The sequence below is a fragment of the Heterodontus francisci genome, chromosome 27 (assembly GCF_036365525.1).
Source record: "Heterodontus francisci isolate sHetFra1 chromosome 27, sHetFra1.hap1, whole genome shotgun sequence".
Taxonomy (NCBI): domain Eukaryota; kingdom Metazoa; phylum Chordata; class Chondrichthyes; order Heterodontiformes; family Heterodontidae; genus Heterodontus; species Heterodontus francisci.
In genome coordinates this window covers 9,925,231-9,950,390 of record NC_090397.1, presented here as the reverse complement: position 1 = coordinate 9,950,390, position 25,160 = coordinate 9,925,231, and the positions used below count along the sequence as shown (strand labels likewise).

Sequence of the window (25,160 nt, the reverse complement as noted above, 5' to 3'; positions counted from 1 at the left end):
TACCTCCCCCCCCCTCACCTCCTCACCTCCCCCCCCCATCACCTCCTCACCTCCCCCCCCAATCACCTCCTCACCTCCCCCCCCACACCTCCTCACCCCTCCCCCCCCATCACCTCCTCACCCCTCCCCCCCCAATCACCTCCTCACCTCCCCCCCAATCACTCCTCACCTCCCCCCCCAATCACCTCCTCACCTCCCCCCCCAATCACCTCCTCACCTCCCCCCCAATCACCTCCCCACCTCCCCCCCCAATCACCTCCCCACCCCCAATCACCTCCTCACCTCCCCACCCCAATCACCTCCTCACCTCCCCCCCCCAATCACCTCCTCACCTCCCCACCCCAATCACCTCCTCACCTCCCCACCCCAATCACCTCCTCACCTCCCCACCCCAATCACCTCTCCCTCCCCACCCCAATCACCTCCTCACCCCAATCACCTCCTCACCTCCCCCCCCAATCACCTCCTCACCTCCCCCCCCAATCACCTCCTCACCTCCCCCCCCAATCACCTCCTCACCTCCCCCCCCAATCACCTCCTCACCTCCCCCCCCAATCACCTCCTCACCTCCCCCCCCAATCACCTCCTCACCTCCCCCCCCAATCACCTCCTCACCTCCCCCCCCAATCACCTCCTCACCTCCCCCCCCAATCACCTCCCCCTCCCCCCCAATCACCTCCCCACCCCAATCACCTCCTCACCTCCCCACCCCAATCACCTCCTCACCTCCCCACCCCAATCACCTCCTCACCTCCCCACCCCAATCACCTCCTCACCTCCCCACCCCAATCACCTCCTCACCTCCCCACCCCAATCACCTCCTCACCTCCCCACCCCAATCACCTCCTCACCCCAATCACCTCCTCACCTCCTCACCCCAATCACCTCCTCACCTCCCCACCCCAATCACCTCCTCACCTCCCCACCCCAATCACCTCCTCACCTCCCCACCCCAATCACCTCCTCACCTCCCCACCCCAATCACCTCCTCACCTCCCCACCCCAATCACCTCCTCACCTCCCCACCCCAATCACCTCCTCACCTCCCCACCCAATCACCTCCTCACCTCCCCACCCCAATCACCTCCTCACCTCCCCACCCCAATCACCTCCTCACCTCCCCACCCCAATCACCTCCTCACCTCCCCACCCCAATCACCTCCTCACCTCCCCACCCCAATCACCTCCTCACCTCCCCACCCCAATCACCTCCTCACCTCCCCACCCCAATCACCTCCTCACCTCCCCACCCCAATCACCTCCTCACCTCCCACCCCAATCACCTCCTCACCTCCCCACCCCAATCACCTCCTCACCTCCCCACCCCAATCACCTCCTCACCTCCCCACCCCAATCACCTCCTCACCTCCCCACCCCAATCACCTCCTCACCTCCCCACCCCAATCACCTCCTCACCTCCCCACCCCAATCACCTCCTCACCTCCCCACCCCAATCACCTCCTCACCTCCCCACCCCAATCACCTCCTCACCTCCCCACCAATCCCCCCCTCACCTCCCCCCCACCTCCCCCACCACCCCCCCAATCCCCTCCTCACCTCCCCCCCAAACCCCCCCTCACCTCCCCCACCTCCCACCCCAATCACCTCCTCACCTCCCCCCCAAACCCCTCCTCACCTCCCCCCCAAACCCCCCCTCCCCCCCCCAATCCCCCTCTCACCTCCCCCCCCCCAATCCCCCTCTCACCTCCCCCCCCCCAATCCCCCTCTCACCTCCCCCCCCCCAATCCCCCTCTCACCTCCCCCCCCCCCCCCAATCCCCCTCTCACCTCCCCCCCCCCAATCCCCCTCTCACCTCCCCCCCCCCAATCCCCTCTCACCTCCCCCCCCCCAATCCCCCTCTCACCTCCCCCCCCCCCAATCCCCCTCTCACCTCCCCCCCCCCAATCCCCCTCTCACCTCCCCCCCCCCCCAATCCCCCTCTCACCTCCCCCCCCCCCCAATCCCCTCTCACCTCCCCCCCCCCCCCAATCCCCCTCTCACCTCCCCCCCCCCAATCCCCCTCTCACCTCCCCCCCCAATCCCCCTCTCACCTCCCCCCCCCCAATCCCCCTCTCACCTCCCTCCCCCCCCAATCCCCCTCTCACCTCCCTCCCCCCCCAATCCCCCTCTCACCTCCCTCCCCCCCCAATCCCCCTCTCACCTCCCTCCCCCCCCAATCCCCCTCTCACCTCCCTCCCCCCCCAATCCTCCTCTCACCTCCCCCCTCTCACCTTCCCCCCAATCACCCCCTCACCTCCCCCCCCCCCAATCCCCTCCTCACCTCCCCCCCCCAATCCCCTTCTCACCTCCCCCCCCCAATCCCCTCCTCACCTCCCCCCCCAATCCCCTCCTCACCTCCCCCCCCCCTCCCCCCCCAATCCCCTCCTCACCTCCCCCCCTCCCCACCCAATCCCCTCCTCCCCCCCCCTCCCCCCCCCTCCCCCTCCCCCCCCCAATCCCCTCCTCCCCTCCCCCCCCCCCAATCCCCTCCTCCCCTCCCCCCCCCCCAATCCCCTCCTCCCCTCCCCCCCCCCCAATCCCCTCCTCCCCTCCCCCCCCCCAATCCCCCCCCACCTCCCCCACCTCCCTCCCCCCACCTCCCTCCCCCCACCTCCCTCCCCCCACCTCCCTCCCCCCCACCTCCTCCCCCCCCCCACCTCCTCCCCCCCCCCACCTCCTCCCCCCCCCCACCTCCTCCCCCCCCAATCCCCTCCCCCACCTCCCCCCCCCAATCCCCTCCTCACCTCCCCCCCCCCAATCCCCTCCTCACCTCCCCCACCTCCCCCCCCAATCCCCTCCTCACCTCCCCCACCTCCCCCCCCCCCAATCCCCTCCTCACCTCCCCCACCTCCCCCCCCCAATCCCCTCCTCACCTCCCCCACCCCCAATCCCCTCCTCACCTCCCCCACCTCCCCCCCCCCAATCCCCTCCTCACCTCCCCCACCTCCCCCCCCCAATCCCCTCCTCACCTCCCCCACCTCCCCCCCCCAATCCCCTCCTCACCTCCCCCCCCCAATCCCCTCCTCACCTCCCCCACCTCCCCCCCCCCCAATCCCCTCCTCACCTCCCCCACCTCCCCCCCCCAATCCCCTCCTCACCTCCCCCACCTCCCCCCCCCAATCCCCTCCTCACCTCCCCCACCTCCCCCCAATCCCCACCTCCCCCCAATCCCCACCTCCCCCCAATCCCCACCTCCCCCCAATCCCCACCTCCCCCCAATCCCCTCCTCCCCCCAATCCCCTCCTCCCCCCAATCCCCTCCTCCCCCCAATCCCCTCCTCCCCCCAATCCCCTCCTCCCCCCAATCCCCTCCTCCCCCCAATCCCTCCTCCCCCCAATCCCCTCCTCCCCCCAATCCCCTCCTCCCCCCAATCCCCTCCTCCCCCCAATCCCCTCCTCCCCCCAATCCCCTCCTCCCCCCAATCCCCTCCTCCCCCCAATCCCCTCCTCCCCCCAATCCCCTCCTCCCCCCAATCCCCACCTCCCCCCAATCCCCACCTCCCCCCAATCCCCACCTCCCCCCAATCCCCACCTCCCCCTCCCCCCCCTCCTCCCCTCCTCCCCTCCCCCCCTCCTCTCCTCCCCTCCCCCACCTCCCCTCCTCCCCTCCCCCACCTCCCCTCCTCCCCTCCTCCCCTCCCCCACCTCCCCTCCTCCCCTCCCCCAATCCCCTCCTCACCTCCCCCAATCCCCTCCTCACCTCCCCCAATCCCCTCCTCACCTCCCCCCCCCCAATCCCCTCCTCACCTCCCCCCCCCCAATCCCCTCCTCACCTCCCCCCCCCCAATCCCCTCCTCACCTCCCCCCCCCAATCCCCTCCTCACCTCCCCCCCCCAATCCCCTCCTCACCTCCCCCCCCCCAATCCCCTCCTCACCTTCCCCCCCCCCCAATCCCCTCCTCACCTTCCCCCCCCCCCAATCCCCTCCTCACCTTCCCCCCCCCCCCAATCCCCTCCTCACCTTCCCCCCCCCCCAATCCCCTCCTCACCTTCCACCCCCCCCAATCCCCTCCTCACCTTCCACCCCCCCCCAATCCCCTCCTCACCTTCCCCCCCCCCCCAATCCCCTCCTCACCTCCCCCCCCCCAATCCCCTCCTCACCTCCCCCCCCCCAATCCCCTCCTCACCTCCCCCCCCCCAATCCCCTCCTCACCTCCCCCCCCCCAATCCCCTCCTCACCTCCCCCCCCCAATCCCCTCCTCACCTCCCCCCCCCAATCCCCTCCTCACCTCCCCCCCCCCAATCCCCTCCTCACCTTCCCCCCCCCCAATCCCCTCCTCACCTTACCCCCCCCCCAATCCCCTCCTCACCTTACCCCCCCCCAATCCCCTCCTCACCTTACCCCCCCCCAATCCCCTCCTCACCTTACCCCCCCCCCCCAATCCCCTCCTCACCTTCCCCCCCCCCCAATCCCCTCCTCACCTTCCCCCCCCCCCCAATCCCCTCCTCACCTTCCCCCCCCCCCCAATCCCCTCCTCACCTTCCCCCCCCCCCAATCCCCTCCTCACCTTCCCCCCCCCCATCCCCTCCTCACCTTCCCCCCCCCCATCCCCTCCTCACCTTCCCCCCCCCCCAATCCCCTCCTCACCTTCCCCCCCCCCCAATCCCCTCCTCACCTTCCCCCCCCCCCAATCCCCTCCTCACCTTCCCCCCCCCCAATCCCCTCCTCACCTTCCCCCCCCCAATCCCCTCCTCACCTTCCCCCCCCAATCCCCTCCTCACCTTCCCCCCCGCAATCCCCTCCTCACCTTCCCCCCCAATCCTCTCCCCTCCTCACCTCCCCCAATCCCCTCCTCACCTCCCCCACCTCCCCCCCCAATCACCTCCTCACCTCCCCCCCAATCACCTCCTCACCTCCCCCCCCAATCACCTCCTCACCTCCCCCCCCAATCACCTCCTCACCTCCCCCCCCAATCACCTCCTCACCTCCCCCCCCAATCACCTCCTCACCTCCCCCCCCAATCACCTCCTCACCTCCCCCCCCAATCACCTCCTCACCTCCCCCCCCAATCACCTCCTCACCTCCCCCCCCAATCACCTCCTCACCTCCCCCCCCAATCACCTCCTCACCTCCCCCCCCAATCACCTCCTCACCTCCCCCCCCAATCACCTCCTCACCTCCCCCCCCAATCACCTCCTCACCTCCCCCCCCAATCACCTCCTCACCTCCCCCCCCAATCACCTCCTCACCTCCCCCCCCAATCACCTCCTCACCTCCCCCCCCAATCACCTCCTCACCTCCCCCCCCAATCACCTCCTCACCTCCCCCCCCAATCACCTCCTCACCTCCCCCCCCAATCACCTCCTCACCTCCCCCCCCAATCACCTCCTCACCTCCCCCCCCAATCACCTCCTCACCTCCCCCCCCCAATCACCTCCCCACCTCCCCCCCAATCACCTCCCCACCTCCCCCCCCAATCACCTCCCCACCCCAATCACCTCCTCACCTCCCCACCCCAATCACCTCCTCACCTCCCCACCCCAATCACCTCCTCACCTCCCCACCCCCAATCACCTCCTCACCTCCCACCCCAATCACCTCCTCACCTCCCCACCCCAATCACCTCCTCACCTCCCCACCCCAATCATCTCCTCACCTCCCCACCCCAATCACCTCCTCACCTCCCCACCCCAATCACCTCCTCACCTCCCCACCCCAATCACCTCCTCACCTCCCCACCCCAATCACCTCCTCACCTCCCCACCCCAATCACCTCCTCACCTCCCCACCCCAATCACCTCCTCACCTCCCCACCCCAATCACCTCCTCACCTCCCCACCCCAATCACCTCCTCACCTCCCCACCCCAATCACCTCCTCACCTCCCCACCCCAATCACCTCCTCACCTCCCCACCCCAATCACCTCCTCACCTCCCCACCCCAATCACCTCCTCACCTCCCCACCCCAATCACCTCCTCACCTCCCCACCCCAATCACCTCCTCACCTCCCCACCCCAATCACCTCCTCACCTCCCCCCCCAATCACCTCCTCACCTCCCCACCCCAATCACCTCCTCACCTCCCCACCCCAATCACCTCCTCACCTCCCCACCCCAATCACCTCCTCACCTCCCCACCCCAATCACCTCCTCACCTCCCCACCCCAATCACCTCCTCACCTCCCCACCCCAATCACCTCCTCACCTCCCCACCCCAATCACCTCCTCACCTCCCCACCCCAATCACCTCCTCACCTCCCCACCCCAATCACCTCCTCACCTCCCCACCCCAATCACCTCCTCACCTCCCCACCCCCACCCCCCAATCACCTCCTCACCTCCCCACCCCAATCACCTCCTCACCTCCCCACCCCAATCACCTCCTCACCTCCCCACCCCAATCACCTCCTCACCTCCCCACCCCAATCACCTCCTCACCTCCCCACCCCAATCACCTCCTCACCTCCCCACCCCAATCACCTCCTCACCTCCCCACCCCAATCACCTCCTCACCTCCCCACCCCAATCACCTCCTCACCTCCCCACCCCAATCCCCCCCTCACCTCCCCCCCCAAACCCCCCCTCACCTCCCCCACCACCCCCCCAATCCCCTCCTCACCTCCCCCCCAAACCCCCCCTCACCTCCCCCACCTCCCACCCCAATCACCTCCTCACCTCCCCCCCCCAAACCCCTCCTCACCTCCCCCCCAAACCCCCCCTCACCTCCCCCCCAAACCCCCCCTCACCTCCCCCCCAAACCCCCCCTCACCTCCCCCCCAAACCCCCCTCACCTCCCCCCCAAACCCCCCCTCACCTCCCCCCCAAACCCCCCCTCACCTCCCCCCCAAACCCCCCCTCACCTCCCCCCCAAACCCCCCCTCACCTCCCCCCCAAACCCCCCCTCACCTCCCCCCAAACCCCCCCTCACCTCCCCCCCAAACCCCCCCTCACCTCCCCCCCAAACCCCCCCTCACCTCCCCCACCACCCCCCCAATCCCCTCCTCACCTCCCCCCCAAACCCCCCCTCACCTCCCCCACCTCCCACCCCAATCACCTCCTCACCTCCCCACCAATCCCCCCCTCACCTCCCCCCAAACCCCCCCTCACCTCCCCCCCAAACCCCCCCTCACCTCCCCCCCAAACCCCCCCTCACCTCCCCACCAATCCCCTCTTCACCTCCCCACCAATCCCCTCCTTCACCTCCCCCTCCCAATCCCCCCCTTCACCTCCCCCTCCCAATCCCCCCCTCACCTCCCCCTCCCAATCCCCCCCTCACCTCCCCCTCCCAATCCCCCCCCTCACCTCCCCCCTCACCTCCCCCCTCCCAATCCCCCCCCTCACCTCCCCCCTCCCAATCCCCCCCCTCACCTCCCCCCTCCCAATCCCCCCCCTCACCTCCCCCCTCCCAATCCCCCCCCTCACCTCCCCCCTCCAATCCCCCCCCTCACCTCCCCCCCCTCCCAATCCCCCCCCTCACCTCCCCCCCTCCCAATCCCCCCCCTCACCTCCCCCCTCCCAATCCCCCCCCTCACCTCCCCCCTCCCAATCCCCCCCTCACCTCCCTCGCCCCCAATCCCCCCCCTCACCTCCCCTCGCCCCCAATCCCCCCCCTCACCTCCCCTCGCCCCCAATCCCCCCCCTCACCTCCCCTCGCCCCCAATCCCCCCCTCACCTCCCCTCGCCCCCAATCCCCCCCTCACCTCCCCTCGCCCCCAATCCCCCCCTCACCTCCCCTCGCCCCCAATCCCCCCCTCACCTCCCCTCGCCCCCAATCCCCCCCTCACCTCCCCTCGCCCCCAATCCCCCCCTCACCTCCCCTCGCCCCCAATCCCCCCCTCACCTCCCCTCGCCCCCAATCCCCCCCTCACCTCCCCTCGCCCCCAATCCCCCCCTCACCTCCCCTCGCCCCCAATCCCCCCCCTCACCTCCCTCGCCCCCAATCCCCCCCTCCCTCACCCCCCCTCGCCCCCCAATCCCCCCCTCCCTCACCCCCCCTCGCCCCCAATCCCCCCCTCCCTCACCCCCCCTCGCCCCCAATCCCCCCCCCTCCCTCACCCCCCCGGACCCGTCTCTTTCTCTCCCCCCCCCCCCCCCCCCCCCCCTCACCGGACCCGTCTCTTTCTCCTCCCCCCCCCCTCACCGGACCCATCTCTTTCCCCACCCCTCACCTCCCCCCAATCTCCCCCCAATCCCCCCCCCCTCACCTTCCCCCAATCCCCCCCCCTCACCTTCCCCCAATCCCCCCCCCTCACCTTCCCCCAATCCCCCCCCTCACCTTCCCCCAATCCCCCCCCCCTCACCTTCCCCCAATCCCCCCCCCCTCACCTTCCCCCAATCCCCCCCCCTCACCTTCCCCCAATCCCCCCCCCCTCACCTTCCCCCAATCCCCCCCCCCTCACCTTCCCCCAATCCCCCCCCCCTCACCTTCCCCCAATCCCCCCCCCTCACCTTCCCCCAATCCCCCCCCCCTCACCTTCCCCCAATCCCCCCCCCCTCACCTTCCCCCAATCCCCCCCCCCTCACCTTCCCCCAATCCCCCCCCCTCACCTTCCCCCAATCCCCCCCCCCTCACCTTCCCCCAATCCCCCCCCCCTCACCTTCCCCCAATCCCCCCCCCCCTCACCTTCCCCCAATCCCCCCCCCCCTCACCTCCCCCTCAATCCCCCCCCCGTCACCTACCCCCCACTCCCCCCTCCCTCACCCCCCAATCTCCCCCCCCCCCCTCACCGGACCCATCTCCCCCCAATCTCCCCCCCCCCCCCCCCCCCCTCACCGGACCCATCTCTTTCTCCCCCTCCCCCCCCCCCCCCCCCCCCCTCACCAGACCCATCTCTCTTTCCCCTCCCCCTCACCAGACCCATCCTCGGCTCGCTTCCCCCCGATCCTCCCAAACACCCCCTCCCCTGCTTCCATCACTGCCACTCCTCTGCCTTCTCCTCTCTCACCCCCCCCCCCACTACTCCTTTGCCCTCCTCTGCCTTTCCACCTCGCCCCCCACCAAACCCACTCCGTTCTGTTGAATCTGCACTGCACTACTCCAAGGCCGATACATCCTTCCTGAGTTGAAGAGCACACACATGAACGCTGTAATCCACAGAGGTCTGTACCTACTATTGTATTTCAGCTCTTGAGATAGCATTCCATCTTTGATTACTTTCTTTACTTGAGTAGCTTGCTACATTCAAAATCAATAATGCTGATCTATGTGAAGGCATGAGAAATTTTTGTCAGAAATTGTAATTGTAGCTAGGCTTGCAATTTCAAATAAAGAGCTGAACTCTCTTTCCATCCTGGAATGCATGTCCCCATTCCCTCAATCTTGGAAACTAACAAAATGTAAAGGAAAAGCTTAAATTTCAGTTCCCTTTCTGTGTTAACAGAACTGATTGTTGTTCAGTTAACTAAAGGAAGAGAAAGAAAGGACATACATTTATATGGTGCCTTTCACACAGCCATGGAAGTACTTTTGAAGATTAGTCACTGTTGTAATAGAAGGAAACAGAATCTTTTGAATTGTTCTGTTACTAATTCACTTTATTAAAAGTGCCTGTCATTCTGTGTAACTATGGTGCATTACAACAGCCATATCAAGAGGCCTACAACATTATGTTTAGTAAGGCACTTCGGAATTCTGAGTGAAATGTTCATTGATCCGAAAAACAAAATATATCTAGGTATGCTTGTGAATCTGCATTTTCTTGTTCGCTTGTAAAGTGTTTAAGAATGGCTTGATGCCAAGTTTGCTATAGTACAATATTCTAAGCACATGCATCCCATATTGTTCAGATGTTGGAAGTGCTTTAATACTGATGCTTATTTGGTTTGGATCTCAGGAGACCATTATCACTGCATTTGTATTACTCAGTCCAGTTCTCCTATCCTGACAGCCAGATTGAAGAAGCGTTATTTTTCATGAGTGCCTGGTTCTGCCCAGGGTATGTGAATCGGATTTAGCAGTGTAATCATAACAAAAGAAATAGGAGCAGGAGTAGGCCATTCAGCCCTTCGAGTCTGCTCCGCCATTCAATGAGATCATGGCTGATCTTATACTTCACCATTTTCCTGCACTATCCTCGTAACCCTTGATGCTTTTAATATGTAGAAATCTATCAATCTCAGTATTGAACATACTCAATGACTGAGCCTCCACAGCCCTCTGGGGCAGACTATTCTAAAGATTCACCACCTTCTGTGTAAAGAAATTCCTCCTCATCTCAGTCCTTAAATGGCCTGCGCCTTATTCTGAGACTCGTCCCCTGGTTCTAGACTCCCCAGCCAGGGGAAACATCCTTGCTGCACCAACCCTGTCAAACCTTGTAAGAATTTTGTATGTTTGAATGAGATCACCTCTCATTCTTTTAAATTCCAGAGAATACAGACCCAGTCTATTTAATCTTTCCTCATAGGACAATCCCTCCATCCCAGGAATTATTTTGGTGAACCTTCGTTGCACTCCCTCCACGGCATGTATATCTTTCCTTAGGTAAGGGGACCAAAACTGCACATAATACTCCAGGTGCGATCTGATCAAGGCTGTATATAATTACAGTAAAACGTCTTTACTCCTATACTCAAATCCTCTTGGAATGAAGGCCAACATTTCCCTTTCGTAAATCCATGTTGATTCTGCCAATCACAGCATTACTTTCTAGATGTCCTGTTTTCACATTCTTTATTATTAATTCTAACATTTTCCCGACTACTGATGTCAGGCTAACGGGTCTGTAGTTCTCTGTTTTCTCTCTCCCTCCTTTCTTAAATAGTGGGGTTGCATTTGCCACCTTCCAATCTGCAGGAACCGTTCCAGAGTCTAGAATTTTGAGAGATGACTACCAATGCGTCTTCTATCTGTACAGCCACCTCTTTCAACATTCTGGGATGTACGTCATAAGGTCCAGGGCATTTATTTACTTTAAGTTCCATTACTCTGCTAACTTTTTACTAGTATCTTGCAGTTCCTCATTTACACTAGTCCCTTGATACTCCATTATTTCTGGGAGGATTTTAGTTTTTTTCCTCTAAAGACAGACACAAAGTATTTAGTTGCTCTTCCATTTCCTTATTCCCCATTATAAATTCTCCTGACTCTGCTTGTAATAGACCCATGTTTGTCTTTGCTAATCTTTTCCTTTTTACATAACTATAGAAGCTTTTACAGTCTGTTTTATGTTTCATGCTAGTTTACTCTCATGCTGTTTTCCCTTTCTTGGTCCTGCTTTGCTGAATTCTGAAATGCTCCCAATCCTCAGGCTTCCCATTTTTTGGGCAACTTCATACGCCTCTTCCTTTGCTCTAATACAATCCTTGATTTCTTTTGTTATCCACAGTTGGAACACTTTCTTTGCTGGGTTTTTGTGCATTAAAGGAATGTATTTTTATTGTAAACTATGTATTAGTTCTTTAAATGTTAGCCATTGCCTGTCTACCATCATACCTTTTAACGTATTTTCCCAACCCATCATGGACAATTTGCCCCTCATATCTTCATCGTTTGCTTTGCTTAAATTTAAGACCCTAGATTCTGATTGAACTACATCACTTTCAAACTTAATGTAAAATTCTATCATATTATGGTCACTCTTTCCGAAAGGCTCCTTTACAACAAGATTATTAATTAGTCATTTTTCGTTGCACAATACTAGATCTAAAATAGCCCATTCCTTAGTTGGTTACTCAACGTACTGGTGTAGAAAACCATCTTGCATATATTCCAGGAATTCGTCCTCGACAACATTAGTACTAGTTAGGTTTACACATCTATATGTACATTGAATTCCCCCATGATTACTGATACATGCACCTCCAATTTCCTGATTTAGACTGTGATTAACATTATCACTGTTTGTTGACCTATAAACAACAGCGACCAATATTTTCTGCCCCCTTGCTGTTTCTTAGGTCCACCCAAACTGATTCTATGTCTTGATCTTTAAAACTAAAGTCATCTTTCACTATAGTACTAATGCCATCTTCAATTAACAGAGCTACCCCACCACCTTTTCCCAGCTTCCTGCCCTTCCTGAATGTCATGTACCCTTGGATATTCAGGTCCCAGCTTTGGTTTCCTTGTAGCCCGGCATCGACCTAGGCACCGGAAACGGCAACCTGTCGACCCTGCGGAGTCCTCCTTACTAACATCTGGGGGCTTGTGCCAAAGTTAGGAGAGCTGTCCCACAGACTAGTCAAGCAACAGCCTGACATAGTCATACTCACGGAATCATACCTGACAGACAATGTCCCAGACACTGCCATCACCATCCCCGGGTATGTCCTGTCCCACCGGCAGGACAGACCCAACAGAGGTGGTGGCACAGTGGTATACAGTAGGGAGGGAGTTGCCCTGGGAGTCCTCAACATCGACTCTGGACCCCATGAAGTCTCATGACATCAGGTCAAACATGGACAAGGAAACCTCCTACTGATTACCACCTACTGCCCTCTCTCAGCTGATGAGTCAGTACTCCTCCATGTTGAACACCACTTGGAGGAAGCACTGTGGGTGGCGAGGGCACAGAATGTACTCTGGGTGGGGGACTTCAATTTCCATCACCAAGAGTGGCTCAGTAGCACCACTACTGACCGAGCTGGCCGAGTCCTAATGGACATATCTGCTAGACTGGGTATGCAGCAGGTGGTGAGGGAACCAACGAGGGGAAAACATACTTGACCTCGTCCTAACCAATTTGCCTGTCGCAGATGCATCTGTCCATGACAGTATTGGTAGGAGTGACCAGTGCAGAGTCGTGGAGACGAAGTCCCGCCTTCACATTGAGGATACCCTCCTTCACGTTGTGTGGCACTACCACCGTGCTAAATGGGATAGATTTCAAACAGATCTAACGATGCAAAACTGGGCATCCATGAGGCGCTGTGGGCCATCAGCAGCAGCAGAATTGTACTCAACCACAATCTGTAACCTCATGGCCTGGCATGTCCCCCACTCCACCATTACCATCAAGCCAGGGGAATAACCCTGGTTCAATAAAGAGTGCAGGAGGGCATGCCAGGAGCAGCACCAGGCATACCTCAAAATGAGGTGTCAACCTGGTGAAGCTACAACACAGGACTATCTGTGTGCCTAACTGTGTAAGCAGCATGCGATAGAACTAAGCGATCCCATAACCAACGGATCAGATTTAAGCTCTGCAGTCCTGCCACATCCAGCCATGAATGGTGGAGGACAATTAAACAGGGCGGCGCAGTGGTTAGCACCGCAGCCTCACAGCTCCAGCGTCCCGGGTTCAATTCTGGGTACTGCCTGTGTGGAGTTTGCAAGTTCTCCCTGTGTCTGTGTGGGTTTCCTCCGGGTGCTCCGGTTTCCTCCCACATGCCAAAGACTTGCTGGTTGATAGGTTAATTGGCCGTTATAAATTGCCCCTAGTATAGGTAAGTGGTAGGGAAATATAGGGATAGGTGAGGATGTGGTAGGAATATGGAATTAGTGTAGGATTAGTATAAATGGGTGGTTGATGGTCGGCACAGACTCGGTGGGCCGAAGGGCCTGTTTCAGTGCTGCTGTATCATTAAACTAAACTAACTGGAGGAGGTGGCTTCGCAATTATCCCCATCCTCAATGATGGGGGTGCCTAGCACATCAGAGCGAAAGAAGGCAGAAGCATTTGCAACAATCTTCAGCCAGAAGTGCCGAGTTGATGATCCATCTCGGCCTCCTCCTGAAGTCCCCAGCATCACAGATGCCAGACTTCAGCCAATTTGATTCACTCCGCGTCATATCAAGAAACGACTGAAGGCACTGGATACTGCAAAGGCTATGGGCCCGAACAATATTCCGACAATAGTGCTGAAGACCTGTGCTCCAGAACTTGCTGCTCCCCGAGCCAAGCTGTTCCAGTACAGCTACAACACTGGCATCTACCCTGCAATGTGGAAAATTGCCCAGGTATGTCCTGTACACAAAAAGCAGGACAAGTCCAACCCGGCAAATTACTGCCCCATCAGCCTACTCTCAATCATCAGTAAAGTGATGGAAGGTGTCATCAACACTGCCATCAAGTGGCACTTGTTAGCAATAACCTGCTCAGTGACGCTCAGTTTGGGTTCCGCCAGGGCCACTCAGCTCCTGACCTCATTACAGCCTTGGTTCAAACATGGACAAAAGAGCTGAACTCAAGAGGTGAGGTATGAGTGACTGCCCTTGACATCAAGGAGCCCTAGCAAAACTGAGGTCAAAGGGAATCGGGGGAAAACCCTCCGCTGGCTGGTGGTTGTTGGAGGTCAATCATCTGAGCTATAGAACATCACTGCAGGAGTTCCTTGGGGTAGTGTCCTGGGCCCAACCATCTTCAGCTGCTTCATCAATGACCTTCCTTCAATCATAAGATCAGAAGTGGGGATGTTCGCTGAGGATTGCACAATGTTCAGCACCATTCATGATTCCTCAGATACTGAAGCACTCAGTGTAGAAATGCAGCAAGACTTGGGCAGTATGCAGGCTTGGGCTGATAAGTGGCAAGTAACATTCACGCTACACAAGTGCCAGGCAATGACCAACTCCAACAAGAGAGCATCTTGTCATCTCCCCTTGACATTCAATGGCATCACTATCGCTGAATCCCCCACTATCAACATCCTAGGGGCTACCATTGACCAGAAACTGAACTGGAGTAGCCATATAAATACCGTGGCTACAAGAGCAGGTCAAAGGTTCGGAATCCTGTGGCGAGTAACTCATCTCCTGACTCCCCAAAGCCTGTCCACCATCTACAAGGCAGAAGTCAGGAGTGTGATGGAATACTCTCCACTTGCCTGGATGGGTGCAGCTCCAACAACACTCAAGAAGCTGGACACCATCCAGGACAAAGCAGCCCTCTTGATTGGCACTCCATCCACATGCATTCACTCCCTCCACCACCGACGCACAGTGGCAGCAGTGTGTACCCTCTACAAGATGCACTGCAGCAATGTACCAAGGCTCCTTAGACAGCACCTTCCAAACCCGTGACCTGTACCAACTAGAAGGCCAAGGGCAGCAAATGCATGGGAACACCACCACCTGCAAGTTCTCCTCCAAGTCACACACCATCCTCACTTGGAACTATGTCGCCGTTCCTTCACTGTCGCTGGGTCAAAATCGTGGAACTCCCTTCCTAACAGCACTGTGGATGTACCTACCTCACATGGACTGCAGCGGTTCAAGAAGGCAGCTCACCACCACCACCTCTAGGGCAGTTAGGGATGGGCAGTAAATGCTCACCTCGCCATCGACGCCCACATCCCACAGATGAATTTAAAAAAAGCCACATCTCTGAAATGGCTATCAGGTCATATATATTAATTTCTATTTGAGCTGGCAACTCATCTGTTTTATTGCGAATTCTGCAGACATTCATAGAACCATTGAAAAACTACAGCACAGAAGGAGGCCATTCAGCCCATCGTTTCTGTGCTGGCTGAAAACTAGCCACCCAAGCTAATTCTACCTTCCAGCACCTGGTCCACAACCTTGCAGGTTACAGCACTTCAGGTGCAGGTCCAGCTATGTTTTAAAAGAATTGAGGGTTTTTGCCTCCACCACCATTCCTGGCAGTGAATTTCAGACACCCACCACCCTCTGGGTGAAAAAGATTTACTTCATGTCCCCTCTATCCTTTTACCAATCACCTTAAATCTTCAGATACAGAGCCCTTAATTCGGTAAACATGGAAAGTCAGTACATCAGCCCAGTCTCCAAGATTTCAAACTAGACAGGCACCAGTATAAAAAAGGGTTACTTTGTCTAAAAACATTGTTTTGATATATAAATCCAAATATAGGTATTTACAGAGGTAAACACGTTTGGAATTTCATTCAAGGAGCTGTTTATTTTATTTTCACTGTCCTAAAATGTCATAAGGGGAAATATCTACATTAAATATGAATATCTGTATATTTACTAGACTTCGGTGCCTCTTGATGTTTTATGCTTTAACTTGCTGGCTAGATGCAGCCTAGAAATTCCTGGATGACGCAAAACCAAGGGCCACTTAGTTCCCTTCTGGTAGTCTTATGATGCAATGATGATGGAGTTGTTCACTAATCATAGCAATCTCTGTCCATTAGTCTACAGCAGACCCAGACTTGAGGCAAGGAAACCCCCAGTGGTGAAGAGCTTTGCAGACAATAGGTCAAAGTCACCTGTTACTCCTAATCATTCCACACTTGTCACTTGTTATGTCTCAAATTACTCTACCCCAAAATATTATTTTCTAAAAGAAATCTATCTAATTAGCTTTTCAATGAATCAATAGTATCAGCTTCCACTGTCTCCCTAGGGAGTCTGCTCCATAAATTGACCATTTACTCACTGAAATAAGGCTTCCACAGATTCCATTTGAATTTACCTCTCCAAATGCAGGCCATGTCCTTTGGGTCTAATGTTCTGCACAAGGTGAAACAATTTGTCATGGTCTACATTATCCAGTCCCTTTAAAATCCTAAAAACAACAATCATATCAACACTCAACATTCTCTTTCCAGTGAGCATGCCTACTTCACATAATCCCTCATAGCCTGGGAACAGAAAGTATGTAGGTTTTCACTAAAAGAAGGTGGATTCCAATATATGCCACATGTTACACTAAACATCTTCCATGCAGTCTCTAAGCAAATGCTTTAAAATCTAAAACATAAGGGACAACAGACAGTATGGTGATATTTCCCTTTATATTTAGGATTATCGAACAATTCAGCTTTGCAATAAACATACATAGGAATCCATCTCATTCACCCTTTAATCCTTTCATCCTTTAAATCTAAATTATCTGAACAAACACCGTAGACTGACTTAATTATGTTTAATTATACCAACTGGTTAGTAAAAGATTCCCCTACAGTTTAAAAAGATATTGCCTCAATGGGAATCTCCAGTATGACTCCATTGTTAACGTGCCTATTAAAATGCTGATGCCATGGCCTGGCATCAACCGTTACTGGCTGTTTAAAGGGATAGATTATGAGGCTAGGTTGCATAAACTTGTTTTGTATTCCCTTGAGTTTAGCAGGTTGAGGATGACCTATTTGAGGTGTTTAGAATGATAAAGGGATTTGATTGGGTAGGTACAGAGAAACTATTTCCTCTGGTGGAGAATCCAGAACCAGAGAACATAGTTACAACTAACAGTTGTCCCAAGGCGCTTCACAGGAGCATTATAAAGCAGATTTGACACTGAGCCACATAAGCTGATATCAAGGTAGATTTTAAGAAACATCTTAAGGAAAGAGAAGTATAGAGTCTGAGCAGTTTAAGGAGGAAATTCCAGAGCTTAGGACCAAGGCAGCAGAAGGGACACCACCAATGGCGGAACAATTAAAATGGGGGATCCTCGAGGCCAGAATTAGAGGACGCAGATATGTCGGAGGGTTGTAGGGCTGGAAGAGATTATGGAGATAGGGAGGGGTGAGGCCATGGAGGGCTTTGAAAACCAGGATGAGAATTTTAAAATTCAGGCGTCGTTTAACTGGGAGCCAGTGTAGGGTCTGAGAGGTAATGGGTGAATGGGACCCCGTGGGGACTGTAGGCAGAATAATCATCTGAAAGTGCATTTCTGACAATGCAGAGCTGCACGAACTGTTGGTCTAGTCCTGGAGTGAATCCACAATCTTATGATTAGCCAAGAGTATTAACAACTGAGCTCGGCTGGCTTTTAAGTACGGGTGGTTACACCGATGGTGGTAGGGGTGGGAACAACCTGAATACGAACAGTATTTCAGCCCTGCGAGAGAGAGAGTCCTGATTGTTGAAGAAGGTACTAGTAGTTGTGAGGTTTCTGTGGAGCCATCTCCTGATGTGGAAGGGGTAGGAAGTAGTGCTACTATGCTGTTCAGGTGATCTGATTTATTATTTCTAATGGTTAAAGCAGTCTCAAATACATCTGACTTTAAACATCAGGCGACTGGTTTCAGTAGTTTATTGCTGATTGAAGTGTTAATTAAGGTTTTGTATTTGTGCATCCCCATAAGAATCACTTTTTCTAGAAATTTTTTATACAGCCATGGAATACTTTGAGTTCATTTATTTAAGAGAAGTATAAATCTATACTACCATTTCTAATACTTTTAAATTCTAAGAAATGAACCTTAATCTAATAGATTGCTACCGTCAGGCTTCAGTTTCGACCTGTGATGATTGTTTAAACAGATTATTGAGAATGATCACATTGGGCATATGACCTGGAATTGTTGGCTCATTTAAACTTCAGTTCTTAATGGAACTGGCAGCAAATGATAGGAAATAAACTCTTTGTGAAAATGATTGACTGAAACCCCTCTCAAAACACTGATACAACACCCAAGATTTAATTATAATCGGTATCATAAGATAGGTTTTCAGCATATGGACCTGTGTCAAAACAGACATCGCCCCTACCCAGTGAGATGCCCTTTTTCCCCGTGAGCCATGTGCAGAACCCTGTTTGACTTGGTATAACCGTTTCCTTGACCTCTCGCAGGTTTTCTTGGTGGTCTTTAGAAGCACGAACCTGATGTGCACAGCTGAAATAGGAACTCTGAATAAAGCATGAGGCAAAACCCACATTGCATCATTGAAGCAACTACCTACTCTTTCAATAACCTTTTCCAAAACACATAAACTAGGCACATTTTTGGCTGTTTAATTCTATATAATTTGTTTACACAGCACACCAATCTGCTTATACTAAAGGATACTTCATACATGTGGGCCTCCTGTGTGCCCCCTTACATTTTTTTATATCAATGAACAAGATACAAGGTTGAAATAAAGATGTGTAAATGTGTAGCAGTAGTTTTTTGTTCATCGAATTGGCTGATGTACACTTTTGTAGATCCATATGTGGAAACACCTGGTTTTAGATCAGTATAAATGAAGTCTAGGGTTTTCGTGATATGCTGGTGCTATTGGAGAGGGTTTAAATGAACTTGGGTGTGGAAACCAGGAGGTAATAGAGAGGAAAGCCGAGGTGCACAGAATTGAGAGAAACAAATAGCAGTATAGTAGAAAATAGTAAAGTATTAGGTGGGGGTCAGAGTAAGAGGGAATGTAGTAAGCTCTAAATTAGGTTTACTGTGCATGTATGTGAATGTGTGGTAAATAAGGTTGCTGGCGAAGATAACCATATATGGAAGTATGTGGTGAAACCGGAGACCTGGCTCAAAAAAGGGTAGAACTGGGTATGAAATATTCCTGGATACAAGGTGTTCAGGAAAGATAGGGAAGAAAAGAAAGGAGGAGGGGTAGCAGTATTGATTAAGGATAACATTACAGTGCAGGAGAGGATGTCCTTGACTACTCCATGTCAATCTATTTGGTTCGAGCTAAAACAATAGAGCTCAAATACATTGCTGGGGGTATTCTATAGGCCACCAACTCGTGGGAAAGATATAGAGGAACAAATTTGCAAGGAAATTACAGAGGTGCAAGAATTATGGTGTAATTATCATGGACTTTATCCTAATATAGAGTGGGATAGTAATGATGTGAAGGGCGAGTGTGTTCTGGAGAATTTTCTATATCAGTCCAACAAGGAAGGTGCTTCGGCTGGATCTGGTTCTGGGGAATGAGGTGGGTCAAGTGAATCAAGTGTCGGTGAGGGAGCATTTAGAGGACAGTGACCATAGCATCATAAGGGTTAGGTGAGCTATGGAAAAGGACAAGGAGCAATACAGCATAAAAATAATTAATAGGGGTAGAACTACCTTCAGTGAGGTGAGAACAAATCTAGCCCAGGTAAATTGGAATCAAAAATTGGAAGGCAAAACTTTACCTAAACAAGGGGCTGCCTTTTGAGAGGAGATAGTTCAGGTACATTCCCACAAGGGGGAAAGGTAGGGCAAACAAAACTGGAGGTTCCTGGATGGTGAAAGAGATAGAGAGTAAGATGAAGCAGCAAAAGCCTGTATGAGACATATCAGATGGGTAATACAATTGAGAACCACGCTGAATATAGAAGGTTCAGAATGGAAATGAAACAACACATGAGCAAAGACACAATGAGATACTGGCAGCTAACATAAAAAGGAATCTAAAAGTCCTCTATAGGCATATAAATTTTATTTTATTTATTTATTGATAAAGCACTGAAACAGGCCCTTCGGCCCATCAAGTCTGTGCCGACCATCAACCACCCATTTATACTAATCCTACGTTAATCCCATATTCCTACCACATCCCCACCTTCCACTACCACCTACCTACACTAGGGGCAATTTACAATGGCCAATTTACCTATCAACCTGCAAGTCTTTGGCTGTGGGAGGAAACCGGAGCACCCGGCGAAAACCCACGCGGTCACAGAGAGAACTTGCAAACTCCACACAGGCAGTACCCAGAATTGAACCCGGTTCGCTGGAGCTGTGAGGCTGTGGTAAAAGGAGGAAAGGCCGATTAGGGACCGAAATGGGGATTTATGCATGGAGGCAGGGCGCATGGCTGAAGTACTAAATGAGTGCCTTGCATCTGTCTTTACCAAGGAAGAAGGTGCTGCTCAAGTCATAGTGAAAGAGGAGGTAGTTGAGACACTGGATGGGCTAAAAATTGATAGAGGAGGTTTTAGATAGGCTGGCTTTAAGTTGTCACCAGGACCGGATGAGATGCATCGAAGGATACGGAAGGAAGTAAGGGAGGAAATTGCGTCAGCCCTCGCCATAATCTTCCAATTCTCCTTAGATACACGGGTGGTGCCAGAGGACTGGAGAACTCCACACGTTACAACATTGTTCGAAAAGAGGTGTAAGGATAAGCCCAGCTGCTATGGGCCAGTCAGTTTCATCTTGGTGGGAAAGCTTCTAGAAACAATTTGGGACAACATTAAAAGTCACTTGGAGAAATGTGCATTAATTAGCTAAAGCTGGCGTGGATTTGTTGAGGGAAAATGGTGGTCAGCTAACTTGAGTTTTTTGATAAGAGAAGGTTGATGTTGTGTACATGGACTTCTTAAAAAGCATTTGATAAAGTGCCACATAACAGACTAATCAGCAAAGTTAGAGCCCATGGGATAAATGAGATGGTAGCAGAATGAATATGAAATCAGTTGAGTGAGAGGAAACGGAGCGTAGTTGTGGACGGTTGTTTTTCAGACTGGAGGAAGGTATATAGTGGGGTTCCCTGGGTTCAGTGTTAGGACCCCTACTTTTCTTGATATATATTAATGACTGAGACTTGGGTGTGCAGGGCACAATTTAAAAATTTGTGGACAGCACAAAACTTGGAAGTATTGTGAACTGCGAGGAAGATAGTGATAAACTTCCAAGAGGGCATAGGCAGGATGGTGGAATGGGCGGACAAATGGCAGATGAAATTTAATGCAGAGAAGTGTGAAGTGATTCCTTTTGGTAGGAAGAACAAGGAGAGACAATATTAAATAAAGGGTACATTTCTAAAGGTGGCGCAAGAGCAGAGGGACCTGGGGGTATATGTGCACAAATCATTAGTGGTAGCAGAGCAGGTTTAGAAAGCATACGGAACCCTGAGCTTTATAAAAAGGGGCATAGAGTACAAAAATAAGGAAGTTATGATAAGCCTGTACAAAACACTGGTTTGACCTCAATGGAAGTATTGTGTTTGGTTCTGGGCACAACACTTTAGAAAGGATGTTAAGACACTAGAGAGGGTGCAGAAAAGATTCATGAGAATAGGGATGAGGAACTTCAGTTGCGGGGATAGCTTGGAGAAGCTGGGGCTGCTCACCTTGGAGAAGAGAAGATTAAAAGGAGATTTGTTAGAGGTGTTCAAAATTATGAGGGATCTGGACAGAATAGATGGGGAGAAACTGTTCCCACTGGTGGAAGGATCCAGAAGCAGAGATCACCGATTTAAGGTGGTTGGCAAAAGAAGCAACAGTGACATGAGGAAAAAGCTTTTTACGCAGCGAATGGTTAGGATTTGGAATGCACTGCCTGAGAGTGTGATGGAGTCAGATTTAACTGAGGCCTTCAAAAGAGCATTATTTGAAGAGGAAAAAATTGCAGGGCTATGAGGAGTGGGACTAGGTGAATTACTCTTGCAGAAAGCCGGTACGGACATATTGGGGCAAATGGACGCCTTCTGTGTTGTAACCATTCCATGATTCAAAGTCCCAAATGGTATAGGCACAAGTGAGGAATAAACTTCATATCAGACAAGAGGAATAAATATCATACTGATAAGTCCTCTAACATATTAGTGGAGAGTATTGGCAGCAGTCACTTTCGTGGGCAGTACAAATATCGCATTCTTTATATAGGGGTATGTAATTTTAAAGGAAAAATATGATCTCAATTCCCTACATTCTTAATATAGTATAATCAAGGAAGATGATTTGTTGCCTCTTGTTCTGTTGTTTCAAGGCAGCCGAGAGCGGACATTTCGTGTAGACCAGTACCCCTCTCCCCCCCCCCCCCCCCCCCCCCCCACTTTGACATGAGGTTCTGCCAATTAATACTGTGAATGGGGAACATTGAATTATAATTTGATTTCCCTGGTCTTTGTGTTGTGAGAAGAACAGTTATGCACAACCTCTTGCTCCTAAGCTGCTGCTAATCAGTAGTTATAAGTTGTAAATGTGCAGCAGGGGACAGCAATAAATGGAATGTGCTTATGTTTAGTGTTGGCTGCAGGCATCAGATGTCTTCAGTTCAGCACTTCTATTGCAGAGATGCTATAAACTAACATTTGAAATTTGTTCTGTAAAGGGGCACAGAATGAGTGTGAAAAGGAATCTGCAGGAGTTGATGAAGTAGCAAAGCAGCTGGAAAAGCAGGTTTTAGAGGACAAGGAAAAAGAAGAAGAAGGGGAAGAAGGTAAATACACTGTCAAAGGAAAGGAACTTCTGTGCTGAACCCTTGTATTATGCGTTACGCTAAAGTAGATCACACTTGTTCATTAAAAACCTGCTCACCCAACAGAAGGAGATGGTGAAGGCGAAAGTTCCGCAGCCAAAAAAAAGAAGAAAAAGAAAAAGAAGAAAGGACGTGAGTAGACTTTGAATGCTTTTAGGAAAGTAGTTGCAGCAGTTCAGGTTCATGGGGCTCTAAACAGTGCCTCAAGTGGATAAGTGCATAGAAAAACAGAATACACAGCAAAGCAACAGGCCATTCGGCCCAACCAGTCCATGCTGGAGTTTAAGCTCCACTTGAACCTCCTCCAATCTTTTCTCATCTAGCTCTATCAGCGTAATTCTATTCCATTCTCCCTCATAAGCTTATTGAGCCTCTGCTTAAGTGTATCTATGCTGTTCGCCTCAACTATTCCGTGGTAGAGTTCTAAATTCTCACCACACTCGGTAGCAAAATTTCTTCTGAATTTTGTGTTTGATTTCTTGGTGATCGTCTTATATTGATGGCCTAGTTTTGCTCTTCCCCACAAATGGAAACACGCTGTCTGTCTACTCTATCAAAATCTTTCATCGTTTTAAAGATCTCTAATAGGTCATCCCTCAAATCCTCTTTTCAGAAGAAGAGGCCCTGCCTGTTCGTCCTTCCTGATGAATGTAACCTCGCATTTCTGATATCATCCTTGTAAATATATTTTGCACATTCTCCAGTGCCTCTATGTCCTTTAATAATATTACAACCACAAATGTACGCAGTATTCCAAGTGTGGTCTAACCAAGATACAAATTTAGCATAATTACTTTTTAATTCTACTTCTCTAGAAATAAACACTAGTGCTTGGTTTGCTTTTTTTAAATGGCTTTATTAAGCTGTGGCCCTATGTTTAGTGATTTGTGTATTTGCACTCCCAGATCCCTCTGTTCCTCCAGCCTATTTAGACTCCTATTTTCCAAATAATAGGTGACCTTATTTTTCTTACCAAAATATAACATCTCACATTCAGTGTTCCCTTTAAAAATTAGTTGTTGTGCACAGCCCTTTTTTTCCCAAAGTGTGATCCCATTAAATATTTTTGTGCAGGCACACACATCGTTTATCTCAGAACAAGACCTGCACGATACCTTGCAAGCTGCTCTGCGGCCATGCAGTTTTGTGACGATATTGCTCACATTTATCTTTTCTATGATGAAATTCATTTGCCAATTATATGCCCATTCTTCAAATGTATTAATGTCTTGTAATTTGGTTGTAGCCATCCTCAATATTGACTTGTCCCTCCTTCCCCACCTCCAATTAGTTTCATCTTCAAATTTAATAATTGTGTTTTTTGATTCCAAAGTCTGAATTGTTGATATAAGTTGAAAACAATGGTCCCAGCACTGATCCTTGTGGGATCCTACTTCCCACATTTTTTACCACTCTGTATTGGTGTACTTTGCCCCTACTCTCTGCTTTCTTGTCTTGCAGCCAGCTAGCTATCCATTCTATTTGTCCCTTGACTATGCATTCTCTGACATTATTCCTTAGTCTATCACAAGGCACCTGATCAAAGGTCTTTTGGAAATGTCGATAAATTACATCTACTGCATTACCCTTGTCTGCTCTCTTTTGCCTCTTCAAAGAATTCAGTGTGGTTTTGTTTTCTAGATGTCTTTCTATTTTCTCTTTTAGTGGGGTTTCCATTATTTTCCCAATCACTGATGTTAAGCTGACTGGTCTACAGTTCCTTGCACATGTTCTGTGTCCCCTTTTAAATATAATACTGGGGGCACAGCTTTTCACTGTATTTATCAATGACTTATTATCAATATAATAGTGGGCGGCGCAGTGGTTAGCACTGCAGCCTCACAGCTCCAGCGACCCGGGTTCGGTCCTGGGTACTGCCTGTGCGGAGTTTGCAAGTTCTCCCTGTGACCGCGTGGGTTTCCCCCCACAGCCAAAGACTTGCAGGTTGGTCAGTAAATTGGCCATTATAAAATGCCCCTAGTGTAGGTAGGTGGTAGGAGAATGGTGGGGATATGGTAGGGAATATGGGATTAATGTAGGATTAGTCTAAATGGGTGGTTGTTGGTCGGCACAGACTCGGTGGGCCAAAGGGCCTGTTTCAGTGCTGTATCTCTCTATGATCTCTGTGACTTAGATGAAGCAATATAGAGCTGTATAGTCAAGTTTTCTGATGACACTAAGTTAGGTAGCACAGTAAATAGATGGAGGCAGAAAGTTGCAAAGGGATTTTGATAGATTAAATGAGTGGACAAAACTGTTGCGGATGGAGTTTGATGTGGAGAAGTGTGAGGTCATCCACTTTGGACCCAAGAAAGATAGACCGGAGTATTTTCAAAATGTTGAGAAGCTAAGAACTGTGGAGGAGCAGAGAGATTTAGGTGTTGATGTACAGAAATCACTAAAAACTAATGAACAGGTCCAAAAAATAAT

The 25,160-nt window shown here is 52.3% G+C and overlaps 1 protein-coding gene across 1 annotated transcript in view; it reads left to right on the top strand.

Moving 5' to 3' along the window:
• metap2a (methionyl aminopeptidase 2a) overlaps positions 1 to 25,160 on the top strand; it is a 66,894-nt gene that overhangs the window by 27,511 nt on the left and 14,223 nt on the right. Inside the window, exons 2-3 of the mRNA XM_068058779.1 lie at positions 22,584 to 22,691; positions 22,797 to 22,862. Coding sequence (XP_067914880.1) covers positions 22,584 to 22,691; positions 22,797 to 22,862 — 174 coding nt within the window. The remainder of the gene's footprint in view (positions 1 to 22,583; positions 22,692 to 22,796; positions 22,863 to 25,160) is intronic.